The sequence below is a fragment of the Maylandia zebra genome, linkage group LG10 (genome assembly GCF_041146795.1).
Source record: "Maylandia zebra isolate NMK-2024a linkage group LG10, Mzebra_GT3a, whole genome shotgun sequence".
In the NCBI taxonomy this organism is placed as follows: domain Eukaryota; kingdom Metazoa; phylum Chordata; class Actinopteri; order Cichliformes; family Cichlidae; genus Maylandia; species Maylandia zebra.
Genome location: NC_135176.1, coordinates 32797286 through 32807772, shown reverse-complemented (window position 1 = coordinate 32807772; position 10487 = coordinate 32797286). Strand labels below are relative to the sequence as shown.

Here is a 10487-nt window from a genome sequence, read left to right as displayed (position 1 = left end):
TCTGACAGGAGAGAAGTCTCAATTATTTTAATGTTCAGTGTCTCTTCCAAGGCTAAATTATGCTAAAGGTGACTTGAACTGGGTGAAGATCATTTTTTTCCCTGATAAAACATACTTTTCATCAGAATACATTAAAGCAGAATAGTCCATGGCAAAGTGAATTACTGCATTTCCCCCGTATACATCTTAAAACATATCATCCAGGGCCCAATAAAAACTAAAGCAACACAACGAAAGTCACAACTACAATGTTTGAACAAAAAGTAGAGGGCCCATGATAGAGCCCTGTGGAACTCCACACCAGTAAGAAAACACAAACCTCCCCAATGTGGTCTCTTTATTACATTTTTATAAATCAAGGGGGGAGTAAAATAGTTCAGGTCGAGCCTTTAAAGGCTTTTTAAACATGTGTACTCATGTTTTCTGACTAAAGTAACCATTTTCAGAACTATATAATTGTATGCAGTCTATTTTAACATGCAGTTTCTCATTAAACCACAAAACTGTGTCTGTGTCACAGTGAAGGATCCCTCCATCCTTCTTAATCTGATACTGTCAAACATCCAGATGCCGTGACCAAAAAGTACTTACACCACAATATAAAGAAATGTATTATATTTAAAAAAAAAAAAAAAAAAAAAAAGTATCACCACTTTGATGTACAGTTGTTCAGGATCAAATTATCAAACAGTTTGTGTATACGTCTGTAAACATAATTATTTCTGCTGTAAAGTTTTAACATGTGAATCTATGAGGAGTGACTCACTGTTGGATATTAGTGGAATTATTGGTTTTCATCAATTTCATAAAAAAAAAAATAAAAAAAAAAACCCACAAATGTTTGACTTAAATGTTTTAGGGATTTTTTTTTCAGAAGTGAACATTTTTCACTACAGGACTCAAAAGTGAAACCTTCAGATATACAAGTTAAAAACTCTTCTTGTTCTAAATGTAAATTTTGGGTTCCAACAAACAGACGTGATCACATCTTTTATTCATTTTATTGAGAATCACTTCACTTTTCCTTCGCCCTGCAGCTTTGAACCCACCGTCCAGCTTCAGTCCCGCTGTGAGCAGGCGTCGTGTTCCTCTCAAACAAACTGTCAGGAGCCTCCTACAGTCTCTACTGAGATTATTTTTTATAGGTCAGTACAAAAGTGGCAATGGCGGCATCGCATTCAGCGTCATAAAGCGTCGTAGTCGTCGTCGTCTTCATGCTTCCTCTTCAGCGACTCTCCGCCGGAGTTCTGTGACACCATGTTGGTCGTAATGAGGATGTTCTTGGAGCCAATCAGAGATGGGTTGATGAGGACGTTGGAGACAGCGGGTGTGGATGGCGTTGCTATGGGGACAGAGCGAGCATCAAGGTTTTTATATAAGTAAACTGTTCATTTAAACATGATTCTGTTTGGCCATTAAAATGTTTCTCTGGACAGATTTTTGTCCGTGTGTTCAGGAGTTGGTGGAGAACTTTTTAACAGTTTCTTCCACATTAAAGTGTTTTTCACAGGTATTCATACGTCTGACTCTTGTTCCATCAAAGCATGAAGCAAAAAATAAAACGGCTCTGTTCTTACTGGGTTTGGTGGTGGTCGTCTGAGAGGGCGGCGGGATCTGCACAGTGAACCTCTGACCCGTCAAAGACACTGGAGTCCCGACTTTAGTGGTGACCGACTGCACAGACGGCGTCCCTGAGGAGGAAATGGCGCTACGCTTTCAGCATCCAGAATCGTACTTTAATACTTGGATTTATAAATCACATAATGATAAAGCTGAAACTCACCGAGCGTGGGCGTGGTCGGCCTGCTGGTGACGGCGCCGACACTGAGGCGAGGCACCGATATCCTGTTGGCAGACGACGACACCTGGAAAATAAACTGTTGGTAACCACAAACAAAGACAACGTGAAAGCTGAGGATGACCACGAGAGGTTGTGTCTCACCTTCTTCTGTATGGACTTCAGTCTGTAGTTGGGGGCGGTCAGACAGTAGCGGTCTGGGGGCAGCCGGGGGCCGGTGTAGGGCTTGATGAGAGGGAGGGGGGTCTGGTTCTTCTGCCTGGCAACCTCCAACAGGAACTGGAAACACAGAGAGGGTGAAGCAGCTATCAGATCAGCCCTGTCGCTACAGTCAGCTGGTTCCTGTAGAGTGACGGTCTTAATGATCAGAATAGAATCTGCAGTCTCCATTTTCCTCACTGACATTCTAGACCCCTGACGAACGAATCAAGAAGCGAACGTTACGCCCATCTGTGAAGACTTACATCTCGTGGCGGAGGTGAGGTGAACGACTGATCCATGCGGCACTGGATGGCCAGTCTGATGTCGTCGGCGTCCACGTTGGACTTGTTGGCGTGTGAGGCGTAGGTTTTGGCATCTTCGATGATGGTGGTCACGTATCCTGTGGACACAAACAACAACTGAGTTGTTCAGAACAGCTCCTGCATGATTCGCAGTTCAGAATAATCCTTCTTTGTCCGAAAGTGTCAGAAATATTCAGTCGGGATATCAGAGCATTGTTCCCATTGGCTCTGAAACAGAAATAACTTACTGTAGGTGAACTCCAGCATCTGGTTGATGACTCTGGGCTCATACTCTGTGATTCCCATGTCCTTCAGGATCTGGATCATCACCTACAGAGGAAACGAATAACTTAAAATCTCAGTGCAACAAACTCAAACATGCTCTCAATTTTACTTTTCCCGCAGATTTTTACTGCATCTCCCATTTTTACTCTCTGGAAAACTGTCAGGATAAAAGAAGCTGGATAAATAAATTATCCCGGAAACGTGGTGCTGGAGCGAGGTACAGCGTCCGGCCTTGTCTCGCAGGGTGCACCAAACCAGGGTATTTACAAACACACCATAGGGTGACAAACGGCTTCACCAAAGCACCAACAGCTCGCGACTAAAGGCTAGGCTAGAGTGCGGCTGCTATTGTTTTGAACGGCAACGTTGCTAAGCTAAGCAGGTTATCATGTTGCACAACTGCAAAGGGTCACCAATTAATCAACACAAATCCAGCAACAAAGTTCACCATCAGACAATAAACGGGAGAAGAAACTCCCCAATGTGAACCAAATTTGCACCAAAACACCGACAGGCTCGCAGCTAGGCTAGCATGTTAGCCGCTATTGCTTTGAGTTGCAGTGTCGCTAGCTAAGACAGGCCAGTCTAGCTAACGAGCAACGCGGATGCATTAAAGATTATCGAGCAAAGCAAAAAGCTCGACTCAAACTGTACAATATAAATGAAAAAGCTCGTTTCTGACCTGAGCATCTTTCGGGATTGTTTTCGGAGCAGACATTTTAACTTCCCTCGCTGCGCCTTTGCTTCCTCTTCTTCTACTGTTTCCGTTCACAGCTGAGCCATTGACCGAATCCGGAAATGAAAGAAAACACAGGAACTGCAACTGCTCCGAGTTAAAAGCTTTCAAAATAAACCTCAAATTTATAAATCAGAAAAATCAAGATTTTATTAATTTCTTTTACAACTAACACCTGATGTCTCGTATTATGTAGACAAATTTAATTAACAAAACAAGATAAGTAATACGAAACACATAATAACACGTTTTAATAAACTTCAAAGTACAATAAAAGTAAGTCATTAAAGTTGAGCAAATCTAGGTTTTTGATTTGTCTCTTATTCCCGTTTTAATCATTTTGCTTACATCACGAGATAAGTTTATCATTGATTTAAACTGATGTTTTTTCTACTTTATGTCTTTTAAATATGACAAAGTTCTACCTCTAAATATTCATGGTTTAAACTTTTGAGTATCTTTGAGGTTATAACTACACAGTACCTGCAGGGGGCGCCACAGGAAGACATATTGAACTCTAAAGCCTGCGTGAAAAATAAGCTACAAACCAAAGTTATCAAACTAAACCAAACATGTGGAAAACATCTAAAAATGTAATTCACTGAAATTAAAACAAGAAGAATCTCTGAAACAATCAGTCTGCATTTTTCTTTTATTTTTGGCTGCTTGACAAACAAAAAATTAATCAGAAAATTAACACTTAAAACTTTTTAAATGGTTGAATATTTCTATGACACTCTTTTAGGAAAAATCTGCTGAATGAAATTAAATTAAACTGAAAACTATAAACTATTTTTTATTGAATCTCACAAACACAAACTTCTGCTTCTTTTTCATTTGCAGGTTAATTTTAGTGACAAATAACACGAATAATAATAATAATAATAATAATAATAATAATAATAATAATAACTGTGGCACAGTGACTTGGAAATAAGAAGAAAAACTTGATGACGAGATAAGAAGAAGTGTTTTCTGAGAGGTGATAAAAAACATTCACTGTCACTCACCTCTGAGACTAAAGAGGAGTCTCTGCAGGTTTCCAGGTGTTCCTAAATACTTGATCCAAACACAAGGATGGGAATAACGCCGCCACGAGAGGGAAGTGGACGTTACAGCCTGAAGGCCTCGCGGTAAGAAGAGGAAGCGAGCCACTGCATGACCAACGCTCTGATGAGACTTTGGAATTCGTCACATTTCACCATCACACTGTGTTTGCTGAGCAAGAAGTAAGACTCTGTTTACATACGTGTACAATAAAATAACATTTATTGAGCTTTAACACTCGACTCAACACGCACCAAATTAAGTCACAGATAAACATTAAATCACAGCTTTATCTGCTGCCTGATAACCCAGATATATCTATGATAATCAGGATTTTTTATTATTTCCCAGGATATTCCGACACCATTGGAGCAGCGATCAAAGGCAACCAGACCTCCACTTATGGGGTCCCCAATCATCTTACGGCCATTTTTTACTCCAATGAGACCAAAGTTTACATAAATAGCTTGAAGTTGTATTCAATGATATCTCCAACTGCTGACGGAACCATGAACGCATCATGAGAGTGTTTACTGAAGCATTTATGACCAGAAGAGTCGCCGCCTCCTGGACATTTCAAATTATACAGGTTTAAAGGACTGTAGACCTGTGGCCTCCCACATCGAAGAGGACTCTGAAATATAGACTTGAGGATAATCGCTTGATATCAGCAAGGATGGATGAACATCCGACTCCTCCTACGTCAGCTCTGCAGATAAGAGTCCCAGCGTGGAGCCAAAACACCGCCGACACCATCCACAGAGGTCTGGGTCATGGACTTCACCCAGGAGCCATTAGAGAATAAAGCTTTGATATGGAGTCAGATTTTAATAAACAGAGTGATGCTGTGTTCTTCCCACAGCTGAGCTCATCATCAAACACGCTTTTCTCAAATAACCATTCATCAGCTCGCCGCAGACAGCATTCCTGTATTTACCCGCAGCGTTTATGACACACATTCTCGCCATAAAGCCATGAGAACCGCCACACCTCGCCGACTGTACGCTGCTCTGTGTGCATGACAGTGTGTGTGTGTGTGTGTTTAAATGATTAACCTTTACAGTCTCTAAGGCTTGTAAACGAGGGCGCTCATATCTGCAGAAAAACTTCAACAGCGAGGCGGAAATCCTGCCGCAGACATTATTTTAGTTTCATCTCACTGACGAATGAACGAGTCTCTGGCTGTCTTTAGCATGACAGTTTTCCACAGGTAACTGGAGATGTACTTACACGACGAGCTTTTACTCTGAGTACTCAAAGTGCTTTCACACTGTTTTCTCCGTGTTAAGTGTGAAATGCTGAACAGCTGAGCATCGCTGAAACACCACCGTCTGCCCGAGTGCTGTTACAGTGTTGAACCACAAAGAACTAAAACAGCTCTCACAGAAAAAAATCAGTAATGAGCATGTTTTACAGTGACCTTTGACCTTTGTTTGTAACGTAGCAGTTACCACACTGAGTGTATAAATCCCTCGAACCTGCTCTCATTATAATATATAAAAATATAAGTTATGTTACTGAACATTTTTTGTCAGTTCAATTAATATAATCATGATAGTATGGGCAAAACATTAGGAACACCTTGCTGCTGCAGGCGTTTCTTTGACTTGTAGCATATTTTGCAGTTTGTTTGTCGCCTGCTTCCCTTCTTCCTCCAGCTCGCTTCTGCAGTGTTGGGGAGTAACATGTGTTTAAAATACAAAATATGAGTAACTGTATTCAGTTACCGTTTAAAAAGGTGGTAATCAGAATACAGTTACTTTGTTGAAATAAAGGCGGTCTTTCCTGTTTCATATGTTCGGCTATGCCGTCTCTATTTTTGGTGATTCCACGCCGGTGGAAACCCAAACACGCATTAAGAGGCTCTAATGTCTGTGTCTCAATCTCGCGGCTCATGTCACCTCTACTTGCGGCTGCACAATGACGTGAAGAAACATTTTTAAAAAGTGTTATTCAAAAAAAGATTTAATATGAAGGCAACAGGCAGAGTGTTACAGGCATAGCATGTATGAAGCATGTAAATATAATAATAACCACTGACGAGCCCAGCTGTAAGTAAGCTGTTAAGACTCGACTGTACGCTGTGTTCGTGTTTTCCTCTGAAACAATAAGCTCCGTTGCAGCAGTCTTTCAACGCCTCTCTCTGTCTCTCACTAGCAAACTTGACCCAGACAACAAAGTAAAGCTAGTTTTCAGCTACAAGCCCGACACGAACCTGACGTATCAGCCAGAGGTCCCTTTACTACGGTTCGGAGCCGCGGACCTGTTTTATATACGCGAGGAATAGTTTTCTATACGAGATCTCAAAGTCAAAAACCAACAGACTTAAAAACTCCTTTGTCCCACACGCCATCAGACTGTTTAACTCCTCACTGGAGGGGAGAGGGAGGGGAGACAGGGGGACAAGGGAGGGGGGAACAACTGAGTTGTAGGTGCTTTTCTACACTGTGCAATATTTGTTTTTTGTTTTGTCTTTTTTTTTCTTATATTCGACTGTGCAATAATCACTGTGCAATATACTCACTCAATCCTATTTATCCATATTGTATATTCTGTATCTATATATGTGTATATATGGTGTATTTATGCTTATATCCTTACTCTCATTCCCCTTAATGTATCTGTAACATGGAACTTCTTACGGTGCTTTGCTACTGGAAACTGAATTTCCCGGAGGAACCCACCCGAGGGATTAATAAAGTTTCATCTAATCACTGCAAAAAGTGCAGCCTTACCTAATGTCCACCTACTGTTACTCATTTATATTAAGATTTAAACATCTGGTTGGTGTTGGTGTGGAGAGTAGCCTTCAGTAATAGTAATAAATCACACAGCAATGGGACATTCATGTAGTTGTAAAAAGCATGATAATATATTAAGTAATCCAAAGTATTCGGAATACGTTACATTTTGGGGCATGTAATCTGTAATCTGTAGTGGAATACATTTTAAAAGTAACCTTCTTAAAACTGCTCATCGACTTGTCCTGGTGTTAAAAGTCGCGCTCAGTCACAGGTGCAGTCTGGGTAAATAGTGGTGGAGGGGGTGAGGGGCAGGAAGAGCGGGCCGTTAGCATGCTTTAGCAGAATTTGCATTTTCAGCAGGCAGCAGCTCAGAGGTGTGAGTCCTTCTCGGTCATCCCAGGGTCATGACCTTTAACCTCCCCCCAGGTGAGCCGAGGCTGGGTGTGCAGTAGGACACGGGTTAATAGTGCTGTTAAAGAAACCGTAGAGACGATTACAAAGCAAACAGTGACTCTTGTCACTCTTTCATCAGCCCGCTCTCATATGACCTGATTAAGAGGACAGCAGAGACCCCAGTTACACGTTATTAATTACAAACACCTGTCAGAGTGAGGTCGACAGGTGTTTGTCCCTCCGGGGTAAGTCAGATCGAACCTCATGCAGGGAGGGCCTCAGTGAGCTAATCAAATATGAAAACACACATAAATCAACTAATTGGCGAAGTCGAGCTGTGGGATGGGCCGCTTTGATGGAGCAAACGAGCGTGTTTGTTCTTGAACTTCAGTCGCCACATTTCCACACCACTTAGGCGGCTCGTCATTGATCGAGGTCAGGACTAAATGCTGGACTCCTGCACCTACATTGTCTTTTAGTTACTGGTTAGAGAGATATTGTTGGCAGCTATGGATAAATGAATGCACCAGTAAATGCAGTGTGAGCCAGCTGTGTCCTAAAGCTCATGAACATGTGTAACTGCAGATATCATGACCCCGCTACCTGGGTCAAAAACAATGCTGACAGTGAAGGTCAAATGCGGAACAAAGAAAACTGAGGGCAGGATATTATTCGGTCCAAACATCACCTGGGCCCAGAAAGTGAAGCCAGTGTGGAAATGCCTAAAACATGCATTCTATCTAACGACCAGCAGGGGGCAAACCAACTCTGATTGTATAGAAGTCTATGAGAAAACGACCCCACTCATCAGATGAACGATCATTCCAGAAAACACCTCCCTGATGAGGTTATTGCATCACGCACTAGTTTCAAATGTTACTGAATAAAACATGATGATAATTTTGTAAATGATGGCACAGGGAGGGATGCTTTGGCCAGCATCTAGTGGCCTGTCAAAGGTACTGCACTTTGGTTTCAGGCTCAAAATCTAAACTGAATCAAACTTTGTGCTTGTTAAAAGATAACTGAGAATGATGCTGTGGTATTCAAAGTGTGCTTTTCTGTTTGCTCGTCTGTCTTTCTCTTTTTGCTGATGTGAGAGTAAAGTCTGTGCAGGAGTAAAGTCTGGGAAGCATGAGCTCTGCAAACACTCAAAGAAATGATTCACAGAAAACTGAAACCTGCAGGCAGAGCAACAACACAATGTGATGATCTCTGTGATTGCAGCTCCCCGTACATATAAAACATTAAGATGATTGAGGATATAATCCGAACACGAGTGTCATATAAAATTATACAAGGAGCGATGAACTCCAAACGCCCTATGACTTCCTTTTACTTTTTTTGCTGGTTAACTATTGACTGTGTTTAACAGCCTGGAGGCCGAAGAGGAAGAAACACAGAGCTGAAACTCTTAGAGAAGGGAAAGCAAAATAATTCATCATTATTTAACTCACAGGTTTTGATGCTAATGTTTGGTCTCTGTTATTAAAGCTCAAAGTGTTAGCATATAAATGGTTTCAGGGTAAATACAGGTCATGGTTTGGTAGGATGAAACCTTGGCAGCACAAGTCAGCCAGCCTCAAAAAAGACTCACTGTAATTGTGATAATTACAGTTAATGGTAAAAACTGGATGTATGACAAAGTCTTTAAAGATTATGAGCTAAAAAATGAGTCCGACAAAATTTCGATTATGCTACAAAAAGTCAAAATCATGAGAAACTAATTATGAGATAAACTGCTGACAGTAACAAAGTTTACATTCTCAAGTGTGCAGAGAAAAAAATGTAAAAGTCAAAATGAAATCTAAAAACGAATTATTCGATTTTTTTTTTACCTGAGAGAACATGAAAACTTCCAGTATGAGTCTCAGTTAATGCGTTTGCCTGTGTGATGTAAGGACACTGGTACAGGTCCTGCTGCTCAGATGTTCAAACAACAGATTAGACAATGAAAACCATCGAATCCTGACTTTAGAGAAGCTGGAGGAAGCGTTTAACATTTGTGCTTTAAAAATGAATGAAATATTTCCTTTTTTAAATTTTTGTCTGAATGTTTAAAAAGTGGGTCAAATTATGTGTTTGAGTTTTCAGAATAAAATGAACGAGACAAAGAAGAAGACTCTGTGTTTCTTCAGCTGTTACCAAACATGAACTTGGACGGGAACAAGGTTCTACAAAGCTGTGTTGAAACCTCCGACACTATCGAGGGGACGAAGGTTAATGAGGGGAAAAGGTGAGGCGGGTGGGACTCACGCTAACCTGCAGTTAAACTAAGATCTATAAACTGCAGGTAAAAGCAGGTGAGAGGTGCTCAAAGAGTTCAGAGAGTCAGTACAGCAGAGAAAAGGGTTAACGTGTAAAGTGTGTGTGTGGTTCTATTACAGTAATTATCATCATTATCATTACGAGTTGGTGCTTTTCATTGTGGTCCATCTTTGCTTTTGCTGCTAATGTGAGACACAGCTGTTTAGCTCTTTCATATAGCCATGTTGTATATTACACATACAACATTAGCAAGAACACCAACAATCAGTTTCCTATGAGCATCACTTGGAGAGGCTGGAGAGGAAGAACTGCCTTGAGACGTGTTATGATGTGATAAAAGATATAATGTAACACATTTGTAAGGTGTTACATTGAACACTGGATATGCAGCATTTTAATACAACACAACAGTTTATAATATAACACGCTATGCTAACACTGAATACTCTCTAACATATTTATTTTACCCCATTTTATCTGTGACACTGTTACAGTATAACAGGATACAATATGACACAACAACACTGCTGAAGAATCTGAAACACTGTAAACATTTCATGTGATACATATATAATATATATATATTTACAATAACCGACGTTCAAAAAGTGTGAAATATCAAATATATGTTTAAACTGTAATCATATATCATTGTATACTTCTTGCTCATGAGAACAAAAAACATACAAACCAGACATCTACATGGTTAGTCA

At 40.6% G+C, this 10487-nt stretch overlaps 1 protein-coding gene across 1 annotated transcript; it reads right to left on the bottom strand.

Moving 5' to 3' along the window:
• On the bottom strand, positions 1 to 3403 carry taf9 (TAF9 RNA polymerase II, TATA box binding protein (TBP)-associated factor). Its single transcript, XM_004556865.4, has 7 exons — positions 3269 to 3403; positions 2550 to 2631; positions 2263 to 2399; positions 1943 to 2077; positions 1784 to 1865; positions 1578 to 1691; positions 1 to 1342 (listed from the first exon to the last, which is right to left on the bottom strand). Exons 1-7 carry the CDS (start codon positions 3302 to 3304, stop codon positions 1185 to 1187), a joined length of 744 nt encoding a protein of 247 aa, XP_004556922.1. The 5' UTR covers positions 3305 to 3403; the 3' UTR covers positions 1 to 1184.
• Positions 3404 to 10487: the final 7084 nt, after the last annotated feature.